The following is a 21,121-nucleotide window of genomic DNA, read 5'->3' on the forward strand; positions in this document are numbered from 1 at the left end:
CTCCTGATGAGTTCCTGGGGTGTAGGCCATAGGGGATGACTGCCAGGTAAAGCAAGACCAAATGGGTCCATTCCTAGTAAGAGCTGAAAGGGGGCGGGGGGGAGGGAAGAGGCAGAGGCAGACTGCCAACACCGAGCTGCATTGCGGGCCCGAGGGGGCACAGCACAGGGTCCAAGGGACTGCAAGAGTCAAGGAGGGGCCAGAGACAGCACAAACGCTGACTGGGCCTGGCCGGAGAATAAACCAAGACAAGCTTAATGGTCTTAGCTGGAGGCTTCACTCATGAAAACAGTTTCCACTGAATCCAGTCCCTGACTTACGACAGCAAATAATACACCACAGTCCTTTCAATGGCTCGTCCCCCCAAAAGCCTAATTGTAGACTATTGTGGGGAAGTAAGAAATTTAGAAATAATGTTAAAAGCTGAGGTTTCTCTTAATAGAAGTCAGATCTATTTTGCAGAATCCTCTGCAGGTGTAGAGCTGTAGAAACTCTAGACATTTGTGGCTTGGCAACTACAGAGTTCCGTTCTGCTGCTCTCCTTGCTGCAGCCAGAGAACACCACCCGCTCTGTGATGGTAGGTGTGTTTTGCCAGAAAACTCACATATTTGTGGGTGGAGTCAGTTGGGAGGCTGGAGGGATTTTTCAAAAGTCTGCGTAGGCCAAACACTGCAGGGACTTCCAAGGGGTGAAAAATAATACCTTGGGCGTTAGCAACTTTCCACTGCTTGTGAAGCCAAAGGTGCAGCTCAGGAAACATGGCAAGTAACTAACTGACAATGACAGGGAGGGAGAGCCTTAGAGGTGGATGGCTGTGTCCTAGGATCCTGTCATTACGTGCACCTTTACTCTGGTACCGAGACCAGCCGTAAGGGCTCCTCCGGTTACCCTGGGCTCTCTGGCCTCGGCAAGATTCATCTTAAGTGGCTGCAACTACAGGTACCCCCGTTAGAACTAGGAAACCAGGCAAATACAGTTCCCCAGAGAATTAAATCAATGCACAGTAAATGACAGGCACATGCAAGGTCACCCTAACATAGTAGATCTTAATTTTGAGTTTATAAGTCTCTCTGAGAAACTGATCAAAGCTATTCACACAGGCCCCCTGGCCCCCATAAAATGTATGTGTGTACAGCGTATAATATTAATCTCAGTTGGGGCATGCAGGGGCCCGGGGTAAGACTTAAGAATCCACGGCTTAAAGAGCCAGAATGGCCCTAGATTAAGAAAACGTCAGACTGAAAATGGCATTTCTGTTAAAGAAAGAATGAGTCAGTTAGAAAGAAGGTTTAGCTGCTGTTGTTAAACAAAGCAGAAAGAGCCGCTGAGGCACAGACTGGTGCTGCTCACCCAAGGACAGTCCAGGACAGACAGTCTAGGCCACGGGACCCTGACATTCCCACTCTCCGACCTGGCCTTGCCTAGCACAGCCTTTGTCCAGCTGGAGGACACAGCTAATAATTTCCAACAAACCTCCTTGCTCCGACTCCACACTCACCAAGCAATCACCTGCTAGAAGCTGGCCTTTTGTGCAGATCTGCCCACCGCGACAGGGTGTCCTGGTCTTGCCAATATGAGCATGCCAGTGTACAGGGCAGGTCCTGCACATGTCCTCAGAGTCCTCAATGAGAATGATTAAACTGCATTCTGTTTTACACACTGGTCTCACGAGCTGGTGTCAGCTCACCCTTGAGAGACAGATCCTCTGTCGGGTGCTGGAAAATCAGATTTTAAGCTTGTAGGGCTGTCTGAGCTACCAAAATGCCAGCTGGCGACTCCCGGCCACACTGGGCTGGCCTTGTGCCCTCCCACTGGAAATGACCACGCTCACCTTTTACAGGACATTGGATGGTCACGTTTGCTCGCTGGGGTGCTTCCACGATGCCTCCAATCACGACGGAGAGATGGCTGTGCTCCGGTCTGGTGATATTTCTTCCAATAGCCAAGATGACAGGTGCCTCTTAATTCAAAGGGAGCAGGAAACTATGTTAGGTTCAGGCTTTTGCTCTGAGTAAACCGTGCTGCATTTGGTAAGCTTTGCTGAGTTCTTTGAGAGCAGGGGCCGAGTCCTGGCTCTCTCCGTATCCCTCGTGGTGCCCCATGGGGACCTGCACATCCACAGCCTGGAGGTGCTCAGGGGATGGATGGACAGATGGGTGCATTCAGAGAGGTATCTACAAAGAGGCTTTGCAACAACCATATACAGACTGTGAGGACAGTTTGGTTTTATAACCACAATTGAGGATAAAGTCCTCTTTGATACTTTGAAAAAAAAGGAATTCAGAAGTTCATGCAAACAAGACATGGCACGGCAGGACTAACATCTCTGCAGTGCAGCCTTGGATGAGTTAAAGCAGGACCAAAACACACAAGGGCTTGGGACCACCTGACTCTTCCTGGAAGGAAAATTTGAAACAAACCTGCATAACACTTGCACGGAAAAGATGAATAATAAAAACAAGGTCATAAAGAATCAGGAATTCATTCACAGACTTCTATTTTCCTGGATTTTAAGAACCATGTAGTTTTAACCAGATTCATTTATGAACTCACTCAGGAAACATACTTTGTGCCTGGGCTGGACAATGGGAATATGAAGTTGGAAAACAACCATTCTTGCCCTCAAGCAACGCATAGACTGGTGGGAGACACCATTACCACCATTACAGGGTGCTGGCTGTTGAGGTAGGGAAAGGTGCTGGTTGCCCAGGTGTCTCTCAGGAGCATGTGGGGGTCAGGGAAGGCCACATTCCTCTACTGCAGAACTATTGCCATGGTTGGTTTCCCTCCTCCACCCCATTAGCAGGTAAGCTCTTGGAGGGAGAGGCCACATCATATTTCTTTAATCTGTTTTATCACCAATGCATAGGACATGAAAGAATAACAACATTTTGGTGTTTGGTAACCATGTATTCTGTAGAAGAGAACTTGGGAATGACCATGTTTGGGGGATAAAATGTTCCATTTGCTCCTGGAGTGCTTGGGGCACTGAAATGCTATCCTGAGAATTGAAAAGATAGGAACTCTTGGGCTGGGAAAGGGCTGTCATTGTCCTATGTCCTCTGGCCCCTGAGGACCTTGCACCAGCTCTCCCATGAATCTGAGCTGTTCTGGGATGGACTTACGGGGAAATCTGTGAGCTGCAAGAGAGACTTCTATTCCTCCCAGCAATTCCAGAACCTTGGAACTGAGGTTTTCTGGAAAAGAGGAGATGCTCACAGGAGAGGACAGTCCAGGAGGGTCAAGGCACAGAAAATCAAGGCCTGAAGGCCCTACCTTGGGAATGCAGCCAAGAGAGGGACTTAGCATCAAGCCTGGCACATTCAAAGAGCTTTTAAAATCAACTGGTCCAACTTCCTCTATTTAGAGATGTGATGTACTGGCTACACCAATGCTTAGTTGTCTAAATGCTGGGTTGCAATCCCTGATATTGTCTTTTCCTCACCTTAGTTTATTTGAGCCATAGATACCAGAAACCACACAGCAGAGAGTTGGAGGATAACTTTCTTATTTTAGTTTTAATCCCAGAACATGAGCCTGACACAAGGAAGCATTGCTTACAACTTTGCCACCTAAAAATGTTCCTTCATAAAAAAAAGCACACTTTACTATTAAAGTGACTTTGTCTACATCCTGGGACAATTTACACTAATTTACAATGACAATTTCCTGAAAGTGTTTCTAAGGATTGGGGGGTACGCCATTGCGAGGTATACATCAACCTTTAAAGGATAATTACTCTCTTTCGCCGGCTGGTGGCGCTTTAAAAATGAGAAGTCCATACTATCAACACTGCCGATTAAACCCTGTCTCATTAATTCCCAATTCTTAGAAAGCAAACTCTAGAGCAGCTGTTTTCCAAGTGTGGTCCTCAGGCCAGCAGCACTGGCATAACCTGGGGACATGTCAAATATGCACATTCTCAGACTCCAACCCAAGCCTGCTGCGTCGGAACCTCTGGGAATGGGGTCTAGAGATTTGTGTTTTAACCCCACCCCGCGGTGATTCTGCTGCATGAAGTGTGAAAACTGCTGCTCCAGAGTTTAATTTTCAAAACAAAACAAAACCCAGGCATTCCAGGTTTCAACAATGGGCATTACCTGCATACAGCACAGAAGAACTTTCCACATCCGAACCCAGATGATTAGCGACAGAACATCCGTATATTCCCTGTTCTTTCTTTGTAGGTTTCTGTATCTGCATTTTCCCCATTCCATCCACAATGACTCTGTAGAACAGTCAGAAAGAGGATGCGCTCGTGTAACACACTGAACTGTTCTAGAACCACAGCAACTCACAGAGAATGAAGATGGCAAAATTATTGACTTTGGGCTGGCAAGGATCCCAGAAGATGATGTTGTCAAGCTTCCTGCCTATAAGCGGACAACTATATAGACTAGAGGGTGGAAAAGTCCTTCTTGGCTGAAACTCAGGGAAATGGTAGAGCTGGACTGTGCTTAGAGATCCAATCATCCTATCTCACTTTGCATGAGAACAGACTTTTCTGGATGGACTCAATGCTTAATCTACCATGTTTTTAAAAAGACAAACGAGATTGCAAACGAATTGTAAGATTCGTTTAATTGTAAGATTATACATTTCAAGAAAACGCAACTGCAATTTTTCTTGGTACATTACATAGTTTTCTTTCAAGCATGAAAAATACAGTACTGAATACTAATAGTGAGTTTAAATAATCTGATTTTTCCCTTTCTTTTATAATTTGTTAGTCATTATTAAAATTTCACTAATGTTGCACCTTACAAATCCATATGAGACATGTGTGTCATTCTCTACAGGAAAATCAAAAGTCCAAGTAAGGTAAACTCTAGGTGAAGTTACAAAAGAAGTATAGCAGGGATTATTAGGCACACACAGTCTCCACGCTACTGTTCCTTAATAGTATGGTTTACTGGGAAAGACGATCTCAAACAGGGATCAGCATTGATTCCCTTGTGTATAGTTCAGAGATACTAAGTGATGCTGTGTCTCCTGCTTCTCTATTTCTCAGTTCTACACATACTGAATTTCACCTGTCTGTCATCATTATTGACCCACACCTTACTGTGTTACAGTTGACTTTAATAGGTACCACTCCTTTGAAAATGTTAGAAACATTTGCAGTGGGAGTAGCAACTCTGAAGACTAGGGCTGCTTCTAGGCTATCTAGGCTAGCCTAGGATATCTAAGATATCTGTATGAATTTGAAAAAAAGTTGACCCTCACCCTTGGCAAATGTAGCCTCAAAGTTCAGGGGTTAGTGAGCAGAGAGTTCCCTTCTGTCCACCTCCTTCCCTTCCTCTGGAGAGACAATGCCTTTCACAGCTTTGTGGGCAATTTGTGAGCTCAATTTCAGCCAGAGATTTGCCCATTCAGCTGGGTACCTTTGTGCAAAGTACAAACTGTATACACATGCATGGTGGTCCTGAACATGATTTTGGCTATGGAAGGAAAGGGAGAAATAGAAAATTCCCAAGTGTTCAGTGAAATATGAGGTATAAGAGAGTGGAAGAGGTTTTTATAAGAAAACAAGAAGGAAACAGTTGAAAGGGAGAAGTTAAAGACAGCAAAATCTGTCAATGGCCAATCGAATCTCCTTTATTAATTTTTTTAAAATTCAGGGTTGACCCACTCCACCACTTATGAACAGAAAATAAACATTGTGCCATAAATTATTATACTCTATATCAATTTTCGCTTCATATTATTTTAACTGGGGTTTCTCTTCTAATTCTATATGAAATAATAAATCTTTTGGTTTATGAGACTAGAGGACCATCCTATATGACTGTCAGTAGAGAATGATTTCACTATTGTTTATATTCTTTCAAATTTCTTCAGAATAAACGTTGAAAACTTAAGAAAATTTCTTCAAATTTTACTTCCTTTTTATTATAGCAGTTTAAACGTCATTGAAAATAAAGAACTTAAATAACTTTCTCCTGAAGTCACAAGTGAGAAAACAGAGATAATGGATTCTACTTTGTTAATGACATGCCTAAAATTGGATGTTATTAATTTTTTAGTTTTTTCTATGAATGAGAACAAAATCCTCATTTCTAAATCTGTCACGCTTAAATTATGCTCTTATTTGAGTCCTCAAAGGATTAAGTCCAGTTTTATGACTGTCACTCCTATAAACTCATTTTTATCCAAGTGACATAACCTCCAGAAATACATAATTTTGAAACTCTCTTCAGACTGGCTTCCACTATTATCGCTCATAATAATAAATAAAGAACATCTGTAAGTTTCATTTTCCAATGTTTACAATACCCAATCTCCTAAAGAACTTACGGGCTAACTGTATTGAGTTTCCTGAAAATCATTTGTTTAGTGAATAAGAACATTTTAAAAATAAGCTTACAGTGTTATTTAGAATGCCAGAGATCTATACCATACGTAACGTTTAATCAATGTTACACTTTCTGTGTGTCAATATTTTCCCACACAAAGGTTTTAAAAATTACATTAAAATGTTTAAAACTAAAAAAAAATAAAAATAAATGAAAAAGACAAACAAGCAAACCTTAATTTGCCGGTTGTTAAGCCCTCATTTTCTGCCCCGCTCCTTCCAAACAAACTGTAGATGTGGACTTTTCGTTTCAGATTTTCACACTGGAAGTGAGTGGACATTTACTGCTGCCTGGCAATGGTTATTATCTCACTCTCACGGTATGAAAAAGTCAGTGGAGGTAACCATGCTCAAGCTGCATTATATTGGATTTTGACCATGCTGTTAAGAATCAGGACTACACTGTGTGAGTTCCTTATGGCTTCCCAGTATTACACCTGCATGTAAATACCACTTGATATTCACAAACACCTGCATGTAAATACCACTTGATATTCACAAACACCTGCATGTAAATACCACTTGGAGAATCAGAGATGGTCAGGTGTATCCTCACAGGTGAGATAATTATTCAGGAAATGAGAAAGAGTACTTGTTCTGCTTTAATTTTATTTTAATTTTTTCTTAATGATTTGAAGTTGCTAATAGGTTGTCTGGATCAGTGGTCCATATACTTTTTTTTTTCCCTGCCCCTTCCCACTTTACAGATCTTAGCAATATGGACTGTTCTGACCACTAAATACTATGTGTTTCTTCATGAACTGAACGGGGCCACTTCATTTCCTGTCACTTCATGTTGCTCGCTCATCCTATGCTCCAGCCATAATGAACCTCTGACAGGTTCCAGGACATTCCATGATCTGTCATCACCCTGAGCTTTTGCATACGTTGTTCACTTTATTTGCAATGCCCTTCCCCACTGCAGGCAAACTCTGACTTACCCACTGAGTCCTGGAGCAAATGTAATTCCCCCGGTAAAGCTTTCCCCAATACTCCTAGAGTTATCTTCTGCCCCCTCTGGGCTCCTTCTTCTCTGGTTCATATATTTAAAAAGATATTTATAAAATATCTTTTTATTCCCACCAGACTGTGATCTTGTCAAGAGTAGGGACCAAATCTTATTTCTAGCTGTGCATTTTCAATGCTTAGTACAGTGCCTTGTATACAGCAAGTTTTCAAAAACATTTAATGACTAAATGCATGAATGATTAGAACAGAACAGAATAATGGTAGAGAATAAATGTACTAGGAGGATGCAAGCCTCCCTGCAACCCACAAATGAAATATACAAGGGTGGGCAGAAACCAAAACAGCTCAATTGCCCAGAACAAAAACAGGAATATGGCAGACCTAGCTATTACTAGGGCTAGACTTGCACTGTCAAATCCCTATTAAGGAATAGTTGATTAAGAACAAAAGTATAACTAATAACTCTACTTGACAAATGTTTATACACTAAAATGTTTTCTTAAATTATTTCATATGTACGTTTGTATGACTTAGCAATTCTCAGATGATTCCTTTGTTTTCTTGGCCTCAGTTTTACAGCACAGTGAGAAATCACTGAGATTAGAAATAGTCGAGCACATGTGAACCTTCCTGCCAGGTGGTGCCACCCAGTATCCAGCCTGGACCAGTCCGTGGGCTGAAAGTTCTTTAAGGAATCTGATCTTGGCCTTTGCTGCATAACCTTATTCTTAACTTGAAGTAATAACAAGGCTGATCTTTCCATAACATCATCCCTAGTGAATCCACCCACAGCCTTCCCTTCCTAGCTGAGATTTCTTACTCTGCTGGCATCCAAACGTACTCCACGCCCACGCTGTTTCCTCTTAAGGGAGAGAGGCTCTCAGAAACATAATTCCATTTCAGAATTTCTTCAGTTGAAAAGATTTGTGAAATTCAGAAAAATATATCTAAAACTGAGAACATTTGTTGCATAAAGGAGTTTAAACATAAGTTGAAAAAATTAATTAGGTAAATTTGAGAAAAAAATGGAAATAAAAATAGATCTTTAAAAAATTCCCTTAAAACATTAAAAACAAAAACTCTTAATAGCCATATAGGATTGTTTCCATATCAAATGGTTGATCCTCAGAGTATGCAGAAACACATCTGAGTGGGATGTCAGAACCTTTACAGGATTTCCAGGAGTCTCAGCCTCAGAAACGAATGTTAATTCCATTTGAACAAATCAAACAATCTAAAATCAACTCGATTCAACAAACACTGACTTAAACTGACCATGCTCTACTACATCCCTGTAGTACTTTATGGCCACAAGTCAACTGATCAACCTTCTTAGCCTCTGTTTCCTTATAATTTCTAAAGTGAAACTGTTGAGCCGTCCTCAAAGGGTAGTCCCTGGACGCCAGGGGTCCGTGAACTCAAAACTATTCTCATAATAGTAAATACTAAGCCATTATTTGCATTTTTCACTGTGTTGACATTTTCACTCATAGTAAAAGCAGTGGTGGGTAAAACTATTGGTACCTGAACTGGAACCAAGGCAGTGGCACCAAAGGGTACCAGTAGTCACTGTATTCTTGGTACCACACACTTGCAGTAAAAACAAAAATGCCAGTTTCCCTTAAGAATGTCCTTAATGAAGCAGTAGAACTTATTAATTTTACTATAACTCGACCCTTGAGTGTAAGTTTTTAAATATTCTGTATGACAAAACGGGAAATACAAAGCACTTCTGCTGCATGCCCAAGTGTGTTGGTGTGATTGTGGGAACTGCTAGCTGAACTAGCTGCTTTTTCATGGCATACCACTTTACTTGCAAGAATGACTGACAGACAAACCATGATTATTCGGACTTGGGTATTTGGAAGATAATTTTTTAAATGAATAAAAACGAGCTGGCCAATTCAAGGAAAACAACTGACAGTATTTGTTGCCAATGATAAAATTCGAGCTTTCAAGGGAAAATGAGAATTTTGGAAAATCAGTAACCTTCATTGTGAGTTTGACTGCTTTTGAAAACTCAAAGATTCTTCTGAAAAACTGGGTAGTAATATTAAAGAATATACGTCCTTTTTGTACTGTATAATGAAATGTGTCAACATTTGGAAGACGCGTATAACTCAGTCAGCCAGTATTTTCCAAATGACCAAGGTATGACGTTATAAAATCTAGTATAGTTAAAAGATTCATTCAAAGAGCAAGAGAAACCAATAGATTTCATTGTAACAGAGTACCAAAATCTCATTAATATGATTTTAGATTCCACATTCCAGCTAACCTTTAAGAAACTACCACTTGTCTAGTTTTAGTGTAGCGTTAAAAAAGAATAGCCACAATTACCTGAAAGGGCTATGAAAATATTCCTTCTCTTTCCAACTGACATATCTGTATGAAGCCAAATTCTCTCTATAAACGTCAATAGAAACAACATATCCTTTTTTTTTTTAACATCTGTATTGGAGTATAATGGCTTTACAATGGTGTGTTAGTTTCTCTGTATAACAAAGTGAATCAGCTATACATATACGTATATCCCCATATCTCCTCCCTCTTGTGTCGCCTTCCCACCCTCCCTATCCCACTCCTCTAGGTGGACACAAAGCACCGAGCTGAGATGTTAAAAAAAAAACAAACAAAAAAAATCATTTGTATTCAGAACAAAAGAAATACTGTATGCAAAGAAAAACCAAAAATGCAAATTAAGGAAAATATCCATTGTGCTGGCTTTTTCTGATAATACACTTGCACATGTTTAAAAAAAAAATAGCACACCTAAGGAAAAAGAGAAAGCCAACAGAATATTTCAGGGGAAAAAAATTTTCAAGTGAAGAAACCAAAGAAAAACAGGTTTTAAATCTGTATTTGCACTTGGACTTGAAAGATCTCAGTGTCAGGAATAACAGGGTGTAGCTTCTTTTTTTTCATTGAAGTATAGTTGATTTACCATAGTATATTAGTTTCATAACTTCTTTTTAACTATGGGAAAAACCACCAGGAAATCCAATGTGAGGTGATAGATCCCCATCTTACTAATTCTAAAGGGGAAACTTATGGCACCCCAAAGGCATGGAAATACCCCAGAAGTGCTCACACGCACACACACCGTCATACTAGTCACACTTTACTAGAGAGATTTTCCTAGAATATATGTGTTTTTTAGAAATCGTCGTTTCCCTTTCGTTAACTCGGGCTGTAGGAATGAAAGGTGAAGCTAGTGTAATGTCATGATGCATTTGTTCGTAGCCTTCTTATACCCCAATCTTATGGAAAAATGGTCTGAGAAGGGGAAGAAAATCATTAATTTTTTTGTTTCCATTTATAATTTATGCCCCCAACTGTTTCTCAAGTGGGTGTGAAGTCAGAATGATCCTGGTTACTTGACCAGCTGGGAACTAAATTATTAAATTATCCTTTGAAAATTAAAAAAAAAAACCACAACCTATCACAACAGATTGAATGTAGAAGCATTTAGGAGAATCCAGCTGTATTTTATTAGGCCAGAAATGAAAGAGATTTGCAAAGACGTAAAACAATGCCATTATCAGTAATTTTTAAAATACTGCTTTTCAAAAATTATGTTATTTATGTGAACATGAATTGGGCTTATTACTTATTTCTAAATGGATTAATAAACGGCTCTTTTAAATGTTTCATGGTTTTAATTTCTAACATCATTAGATATAACTCACATTACCAAAAGCTCTTCGGGCTTCTCATCATTTTTTTAAGTTTAAAGGGGTCCTAAGACCAAAAGATTTGAGAACTGCAAAGTTAGTTGATCTGGAAGGTTAATTCCACTTTAAAAACTTCATTATACTCTTGTGTTCAGCGTTCCAGGCAAAACAATAAAAAATTAGACTTGTTCTATCTTTTCATTCTAAGACATAGCCTAACAATTTAATATAAAATTTGAATTTTACCTACATTTCTTTTAATGTTTCACATATTAGGTGATGCACAAAAAAATGACATGATAAAAATAAAACTTGCATTTTTAAAGTAACTTATGGTTTGCAAAACAATTTAACATCTGGTGTTTTGTGTCTCTCAACAATCCCTAGAGGCAGATAAGGTGCAGCTTGAGCTCTTAAACTCAAATTGAAAGAAAGCAAAAGGTCTATAACCCTATGTGTACAAACAGCCAGATTTGGAGACAGAAAAGAACACAAAAGCGAATTAATATTTCTGTTATCCCCTGTTATTTTGTGTAAAATGAATGAAATGTGATATTTTTGCACTGATATGGATAACTATCAATAAAATAAGGTGACTTAATATTGTGTTTCGAACATCTCAAAAAACTTTGATCCCTTATCATCTTATTTTTGGATTTTGTGACAATTACTTCAGATTCTCAATCTTTCTACCAAAGCTTTTATTTGTGTGATCTTCAAACAGCACTGGCAATGTTCAGGAGATAAGGTCCCTGGTTCTGACTGGTCGTGAATTAGTCATGAGATTCTGTTTTTCAACGACCTCATCAGAAAAGTATTAACCCCTACCCTGCCAAACTCATGGGGCTGGTGTGAGTTCAAATGAGATACCACATCTTCCAGATACGGAAGATTCTAATTTACAGTTCCTACACAATGTAAGATTACTGTAAGTATGCTTTTTTAATGGCCTTATGTTGATTTTATTTTTAAATGTTAAGTGACCTGCAAAGAGAGAGTCTGTACATGCTTAAATTCAATCTTAACGGTATCCAGTCTTGTATCACACCTATGTGATAGTGATTGGGAAAGTACGATTTCATTTTGAGAATTCCCATGCACATGTGAAAACCATACCCTGACTTTTTTTTTTTTTTCGTTTAAAAATTCCTTTAATTGGGCTTCCCTGGTGGCGCAGTGGTTGCGCGTCCGCCTGCCGATGCAGGGGAACCGGGTTCGCGCCCCGGTTTGGGAGGATCCCAAATGCCGCGGAGCGGCTGGGCCCGTGAGCCATGGCCGCTGAGCCTGCGCGTCCGGAGCCTGTGCTCCGCAACGGGAGAGGCCACAACAGTGTGAGGCCCGCGTACCACGAGAGAAAAAAAAAAAAAAAAAAAAAAAAAATTCCTTTAATTGACAGGTGATTGTATGGAATACATACAGTAGCAACGCATTTTAGAGTATATAATGTAAGTAGAAGTAAAATGTATGATAAAAAATAGCACATGAGAGAGGGGAAAAGGAAGTATAATACTATTAAGATTTTTTTGTTTTGAGACACATTTTATAAATTGAACTGTAATTATCAGGCAATAAAATGCGCTAACTTTAAGTGTACAATTCGATTTCTGACACATGTATACATTCGTGTAGCCACCACCACAAGCAAGATATATAACATTTCTATAACCTCAAAAAGTTTCCTTTGCTCCTTTGCAGTCAAGTCCCCTCCCCGCAAACCTTAGGACTATGACAACCATTGACCTTCTTTCTATCGCTGTAATTTTGCCTTTGCTACAAGTTCATATAAATGGAATTATTATAAAGTATGTGGTCTTTTATGCTTGGTTTCTTTCACTTAACATAACGGTTTTGATATTCATCCATATTGATGTATATATCCGTAGCTCCTTCCTTATCTATGATGAGCATTTGCCATTTTATGGACATACCATAATTTGTTTACAAAGCCATCAGTTGATGGCCACTTGGCCTATTTCCAGTTTGGGGCTATTATGAATAAGGCTGTTAGAAACATTCAAGTATGCATTTATTTGATATGCTGCTTTCCATCCTTTTACTCTTAACCTATCTGTGTTTTTACATTTGAAGTGCACTTCTTGTTGACAACCTATATTTTAGTTGTTGCTTTGTTACCATCTGACAATCTCTGGCTTTTAGTTGGAGCTTTTGGATTATTTATATTTAATGTATAATCTTATACTTTACATAATATATACATAAATAGAAGAACACCTTGACAAACTATCAAAAATTATTCAACAATCCATAAAATAACCAAACAGAACTTCTAAAAATTATATATGTGGTCACTGAAATGGAAAACTAAGTGGGTGGGCTAATATCCACTTAGTTTTTTACAATGCTGAAGAGACAAGTAGCAAACTAGAAAGTAAAAGAGGCAATATGAAAGAGAGGTTAAAAAACAGGGAAGATTGAGACAGAGAAATTCTCACATACATTTATTTGGAGTTCTAGAAAGAAAGAAGAAAAAGCTATATTCAAAAAGGAAATGGGCTGAGAATCTTCCAGAACTGATAAAATATATGTATCCTCAGTACAGAAAGTGCAACAAATTCCAAGCAAGATAAATAAAACAAGACACTCACGTAGATTTATCATCATAAAACTGCAGAGCACCAAAGATAAGCATAAATTTTGAAAGATAAACAGAGAAAAAGGACATACTACCTACCAGTGAATAATAATTACATTGACAACACACTTCTCAACAACAAAAATGGAAGCCAGAAAACAATCTTATCTATAATAGGCTGAGAAGAAAGTAACTGTTCTCCTAGAACTGGTAGCCACTTAGCCCTCCACTTTAAAATGATGGTGAAGTAAAGACTACTTTGATTTTCTTGCTTTTTTTAAAAAAAAAATAGATCTTTATTGGAGTATAATTGCTTCACAATATTGTGTTAGTTTCTGTGGTACACCAAAGTGAATCAGCTATATGTATACATATATCCCCATATCTCCTCCCACCCTCCCTATCCCACCCCTCTAGGTGGTCACAAAGCACTGAGCTGATCTCCCTGTGCTACGCTGCTGCTTCTCACTAGCTAACTATTTTACATTCCATACCCTAACATTTTTGAGTTTCTTTCCTAAAGAATCCTGTTGGAAACACACTTAGGAGAAGGGATTTGAAAATATTTTCAAGAAAGCTGGAAGAAGAACCATTAAGACGGTATTACAGAGGAAACACTGTATTTTTATTTTACTTACTTTTCGGAGGGTCGTAACAATGCTCCATCCTTGGTCCATGTATATGTGGCCTCACCGGGGGTAACAAGCTCACACAGTATATTGATGACCTCCGTCCTTCTTGTAATGTAGACTGTATTTCCAATCCTTGAATTTACTGTTTTATTAAGAGAAATCGAGGTGGGCTGGCTTTGCCTCAAGAGAACAGGCCCCTTTGGCTTGAATGTCAGCTTGCCTGAGTTTTTCGAATTTGAGCTTTGGGGCACACTTCCCGGGTGAGCCGCGGGAGGCGCCTCTCCCAGGATGCCCCTCCACTGCACGTGTGCGGACTGCACCTTCGCTAACTCGGCCACCAGCTGATATATCACCTGGGACGCAAGGTCATCACTGACCTCTCCGGTCTCCATGAGCTGACTCATGTTCCTTATCAGTTCATCAAACTGGGCGGTATCCGTGCTGTAGGCTCCCTGTTTAACTGCAGATTCAAACTGCTTTTTCTCAAACTCCCAGGAGTTGGTGTTTCCTGCAGAATGGCTGCAGTGGCCCAACAGAGCTCTTAAGAGAGGCTGGTGATGAATTTGGCCATCGTCCAAATAAAGCTCATTTTTATTACTCCACTTCTGCCTCATCTTATGCCATGTGGCTCCCAAATTATTGGCTTCGTTGTGGTCCATCCCAGGATATTCCCCTGTGTGCCCTCTGAGGGCTGGGGGTGCAATGAGTCGGTTGTCAGTGCCAATGAGCTTGAGCACCACTGTCTCCTGGGCAGAGCCTGCAATGCACCGGTACATGCCGATGTCGGGGGCTGCAAGGCTGTGGATTTTTAGTGAGCCTGACTTGGTGATGCCGAGTCGTTTGGAGTTCTGCAGACAATGGCCATCCTTCTCCCACTGGATCAGAGATTTCTGGAATCGTCGCACTGGGCATTTAATAATCACAGATGTGTTGGGCAGCAAATAGGCTCTGCTCCCGATGGTCAGGTTAAGGCGCTTCTCTTCCCTTGTCTGAATGTAGACTCTCTGGACACCAAGGATCTGAGGACCCTGCTTGCCAAGGTTGGTCTTCACCTCTGGTTGCATTTCTGTAGGAAAAAAAAAAAAAAGAAAGAAAAGGAAACACAAATATCTCAATAATGAAAACTTTTTGACTGTAATCTTCCAAGGCTGGCACAAGTCAACAAATTCTTTTTTCCTCTTTTAAAACATTTGAGGGGCTTCCCTGGTGGCGCAGTGGTTGAGAGTCCGCCTGCTGATGCGGGGGATGCGGGTTCGTGCCCCGGTCCGGGAAGATCCCACATGCCGCGGAGCGGCTAGGCCCGTGAGCCATGGCCGCTGGGCCTGCGCGTCCGGAGTCTGTGCTCCGCAACGGGAGAGGCCACAACAGTGAGAGGCCCACGTACCAAAAAAAAAAAAAAAAAAAAATTTGAGAACTAAAACATAAGTAATGACATATATATATATATATATATATATATATATATATATATATAAAAAATACATCCTTAGATGGGGGTAAATTTCACAACTATCTGGTACTTTAGCAGCAAAGAATACACGTTTGAATGAATTGCACGGAAGCATGTAAATTATTTTACAAAGCTCTGGTTTGGGGAGGCATGAAGTTAAGTGGTTGTTTCCATCAGCAAGGGGATGTCTGATATGTGGGGCCTCCACCACCTAGGGGAGGAGGCCCCTGAGAATCTAGTATGGCTTGGCCAGGGGTACCCCAAATCTGAGGGAGGCAGTGATTGGGGAGATGAGTGAATGCGTTTGAAGGATCTGAAAAGGAGGATGAAGCTGGCCAACTGCAGCAGATAACCCAAGCGGGTCAGTTAAACTAGCATGGGGACCTCAAGAAGCAAGTGATCAAAGAAGAAAAGGTGGGACAGGCACTTGGAAGCCAGATGAATCTGAGTTTGAATCTTAGCACTGCCATTTGCACAAGTCATTTAATCTCTCTGAGCCTCAGTTTGCTCACTCGTAAAATGCGGGTAATGTTAGCAGCTTTGTCAGAGGAATGTGACAGGTTAGAGCATTTATATCAAGTGCACAGCACATTAACGGGCACTTAAAAGCTCTCATATATGACTGTTGTCAGCGGACAAGGGCAGGTCCAGCCAGCAAACGACAGGGCAAGCTGAGACGGATCAAGGGTCAGCTGACTCTTGCTTGTTCCTGGGCATTGGCTGCAGTTAATGGGCTAAGGCCAAAGAGGACACTCCTCAGATCCCATCCGCCAAGAGCAGTGGCTCTCTCCCCCTGTCCACCTGCGGGAAGGAAGGCCTCAATGTGTCCTAGGGTGATTCTGAAGTGAGCAGGGGGGGCTTGATGCAGGTGGGAGACTGATTCCTCTTTTAAGATGTACTTAGGTCCATGGGCAGATGGTGGAGCGTGGGCTAGAGGGCCTGGAAGGAGGAAGTGACAGAAGAGAGACTGGATCCACAGAAATGGCACTGTGGAATTCAGGTCATGAGACGGGGTAGGGGGGAGGATGGGAATCAGAACCTTGAAGGACCCCGGTTACGGCTCCTCCTGGTTGTAGCACTGGCAGGGATACGCTGGGAGGAGAACCAGATTAAGACTCCGCTTAGATGGACTTCTCAGGCCCTGGGCACGAACTAGAGTGTGTTCACCAGTACCCTGGTTTGCCAGAATAACTCCTGGACTCCTCTCGGGTGGCTCATGACCCCTTTAGGGTCTGCCTGCCTGCTGGGGTGTGGTGGTGCCCGTAGGTTCCGAAAAGCAACAGGGTTGGGTGCATAACAACAGGGTTGTGGTAGAGAATGTGCTAAGTGAGGGACAGGCATAATGAGTTTGCATGCAAATTCCACAGAGATGCGATTAATAGGCCAGGCCCCTTGTCCACGGTTCTGCCTGTGAATGCTCCCCTCGGCTCATCTCTAAGTGGAGCGTGGTGGCCTGTCATGCATACACCTTTTCTAGTGGGACGCAGACCCTTCACAGAGGATGTCAAGCTCCCCTCAGCCAGTTAAGGCATCCAGATTTCCTTTCGGTTGGCAATATAGAGTTTTGGACTTACTGCTGTTCAAGTGATCAAAAGCAGGAGGATTCCTGGTAAATTTACGGTTCATCTATTATTATAGGCAGAGATGCTACGCCAAATACTTAACAATCTGCATGGCGAGGGTGCAGTCAACCAGAGCTGATGCCTGCTGTAGCACTGGACCAGGTCTTTGCAGTGTCCCCTCTCCCAACATTGTTACACTATGAGGAGGTCAGACGGCTCCTGGCAGGAGGGTCCCAGCAGCTGGGAGACAGTCGTGGGGTTCAGGCAGAGGCTACTTACTAACCATTTGGGAAGTATTTTCCTACTTTAACAACCAGTTACAGCTCTGGTGTGTAGAGCTTCAATATCAACTCTGACTACAGGCAGTGGCTCTCAAACTTTGCTGCGCATTCGAAACACTTGCTATTATTGTTTTTTAATCTCAATACTCTGGGTCTCACCTCTAGAAATTCTGACTTATGGGGAACAGCCTGGGCATCAGACTTTTTAAAAACTCCCCAGGTGACTGAAATGGGCAGCAAAGTTTGAGAACCACTGCCCCGAAGCGTCCCACTGCATTAACTCAAAGGCAATCTGATGGGATGCTACTGGTGAAGAGGGAAGGGAACATCAGAAAGAGCATCTGTGTTTTCCGTGCAAACCTTGCCAAAGTCTTTACAACTTGCGGTGTCCTCTGTAAGGAGGAGGTAGCAGGATTTCTTTGTGGTCTCACCATCAGGAACTCTTATACTTTCCTCTGAATAATTAGTCCATTTCCTACCCAACAAACACTGAACCGTGTAATCGACCAGGTTGCCTTTTCCAAGATAGTTATGTTATCAAATTTAGAGCTAAATTTGTGCCCACATATAACAGAAGTGCAAAATTCAAGACATAATCCTATAATAATCCTAACAAGGCCTATATTAGCCTTGATTGTTTTCCTTTTTTATTACTCACTGGTTTCTAATTTTACTTATCTGGTTGCATTTTATGAATACTTATCAGTGGCCTATTGTCACAATGCACGGTATGTATGTATGTATGTCTATACACGTACATATCCATAATATCTACACTACATATAAAAAGAGATCTATAAAGATCTCTTTTTATTATCATTTAAAAGGATTCAGTTGAACACCCTGTCTGGTCATTGATCCCTCAGTGGCGGACAATGGGAAAATAAATGTGCACGTGGATGGCTTTGAAACTTGTTCTTCAAAATCAGGGTTTACGCTGGGTCAAAGTCAGACTTTTGAACTCATGCAACTGAGAGAGATGTGTGGAGACAGACTCTGAGGGCTGCTACAGATGAGGCCATAGCTTGAACGTTCCTGCTCTTACTGGGAAGGTGCAGAAGCCCACATGGGGAATGCAGCACATGCCTGGCTCGATGCTTCAGGCTGGAGATGATCTGAGGCTGGTATAAGCCCACACAGCATCCTGTGTGGAGATGGGTTCTACTTGCCATGGAGATGGTTTCTAATTACCATGGAGAAGGGTTCTAATTACATTCAGGTCCAGTGGTAGCCAGATGTCCCTCAGCTGAGCTTGGGGCTTAAAGTAGATGGGACCTGACTCCTTCAAAAGCAGGCTGGGGAGTCTGCAGGTGACAGGCAGTGTTGAGCCTTGGTAAAGGACCTGCCCATGGCTGGGTGAGCCACACAAGCAGCTCAGCCGCTCCCTCTGGCTGCATATGCCCATCTGTTGGAAGGCAGGCCCTGTGGCCCCAGCTCCATTCCCAACCAGGCCTGTTTAGCAATTACTCACGCTGGGTATGCAGCAGTTCAGTTAGCATGTATGCCTGGGGAGGGATCTGGGATCAGGCTCTGCCAGGCTGCCAGGTCCCACGGCGTGGGCCAATTCCTCTCTTGGGACTCTGGTGAGTTCCTTTGGAGCAGTGCCTGGAGCGTGGCCTCATCAGACACAGTTGTTGGGCAAGAAACTGGTCTGGTTTCGGGTGACTGCTTCCTCCTGCATCTGGATATGCCCCCAAACTGCCACACTGGACAAGCCTGATGAGATAGAGAGTGGCCAGGCAGCGATGGCATCCTCCTGGAGGGCCTGCGGGCAGGGCAAGGGTACGAACCCATCCCTCCACTCTCCCACTGTGCTGGATGTGAGAAATGCCACATCTTTTGGCGTTTCTAGAAAACGAAAAGATCTTTCTTCTGGAGGTCCTCCTTCTGGCCTCAGTGTCAGCCTGCCCTATCCAGTAAAGGCCAGCTCTGATGCCCGAGGCTGTTGATCACAATTGCCTGCTCATGTCCAGCCCTAATTCCAGCTGTGTCCCTGCCACGACGCTAAGTCTTGGAGCCATGCCACGTTTCTGCCCCAAGCCATCTGCGCTGGATGTTTACACTTGGTCTCACCATCACTTGACTGCTGCCACTCCCGAATGGGCTTTGGCTGCAAAGCAGCCTCTAAGCCTTCCTATTACCCTGTGGAACCCAGGCCCCTCAGAATCTAGCCCTGGATGGGGCTGCTTGGTTGGTGCTGACTCCCATGGCTCCCACTGGCATGGAGGATCTCACAAGCCCCTTTGGAGCTCCATCAAGAACCCAGGTAAAGGGCTTCCCTGGTGGCGCAGTGGTTGAGAGCCCATCTGCCGATGCAGGGGACACGGGTTCGTGCCCCGGTCCGGGAAGATCCCACATGCCGCGGAGCGGCTGGGCCCGTGAGCCATGGCCGCTGAGCATGCGTGTCCGGAGCCTGTGCTCCGCGACGGGAGAGGCCACAACAGTGAGAGGCCCGAAAAAAAAAAGAACCCGGGCAGCTTTTTTTCAGATTCTCTTTAGGGTAGAAACACAGGTAGCTGAGAGGAGGCTACAAGGGATGCTATAGGCGGTACTGGTTAAATGGGCTGTGAAGCCCCACGAAGATTACACAGTAAGTGTATCATCAGGCTGAAGGAACGGCTTCCACACTTGGTTCTCATGCACTTTTCAACCGAGGGTAGATGAGCTTCTGCTCACAGCACTGCACTAAAAGCTCTCAGGGAAAGGCCACCGATGGTCCCCTAGTGACAAATACAATGTCTCCCTTCAGTATTCGTGCTTGACCCTTCTAGGACACATGGCACCCGTAATCACTCAGTTCATGGAAAAGTCTCGCCTCCCCACCATTTTTTTAAACCCTTCTTCTGGTCCTTTCCCACCACTGTTCATTGCCAGCATGCTGCTGGCTGTTGCTACCACCCCTCAGGTGTCAGTGCTTGGCCACTTCCTCCCTTTCTCTTCTTGCTCTAAACTTTTCTTTGGATGATCTTGTAGTTGTAACTAACAACTCTAGGTTGATGCCTCCCAAGTTGATCTGTCTAACCTAGACCTTTCTCTAGAGCACAAGATCTAATAGTCCACTGATGACTGGAAATCTCTTCCTGCTACTACAAGTTTAAAATATTGTAACCTAAACACTTTATCTCTGCCTCCCTAACCCATTCCAATAGTCCTCCTCTTCCTATATGCCCTAAGTTAATGGCTTCATCTTCTACCAACCTCCTCAAGGCAGATTCTAGAGTGATCTCGATTTTTCCCTGTCCGCTGGCATGCTGGCTCTTCCTCTCTCAGACTCACAGGTCGGTGAGACTGTTACTATCCATTCCCAACTCTGCATTCAATGATGCCACATCGGTAGCCAGAAACCAACCATGACGGGAGTATCTACACCACAGAAATCAGCAAAGGTAACAAATGACAGCAACCTCTCCCTCCTCGCCACCCACCTTGCCCCAGAGCTGCTTGTTAAACACTGACAAGCACACCACTGTCCTTTTCGCTCCCAACTCTAGCCAGCCGTCAGGTACTTAGATGGGGCATCTGAAACATTGTTAGAATGTAGCCTCACTGCTTCTATCCTCACACTCTCTCACCTAGAGATCATCACATCCCCTTGACTAGACTC

At 42.6% G+C, this 21,121-nt stretch overlaps 1 protein-coding gene across 1 annotated transcript in view; it reads right to left on the bottom strand.

The window, feature by feature from the left end:
* The window catches only part of ADAMTSL3 (ADAMTS like 3), a 347,006-nt gene that overhangs the window by 29,521 nt on the left and 296,364 nt on the right, over positions 1-21,121 (bottom strand). The window contains 3 exon segments of the mRNA XM_007113354.4: positions 1,833-1,961; positions 4,102-4,229; positions 14,231-15,290. Of these exon segments, the coding sequence (XP_007113416.3) occupies positions 1,833-1,961; positions 4,102-4,229; positions 14,231-15,290 (1,317 nt within the window).

This window comes from Physeter macrocephalus, chromosome 11 (assembly GCF_002837175.3).
Source record: "Physeter macrocephalus isolate SW-GA chromosome 11, ASM283717v5, whole genome shotgun sequence".
Lineage (NCBI taxonomy): Eukaryota > Metazoa > Chordata > Mammalia > Artiodactyla > Physeteridae > Physeter > Physeter macrocephalus.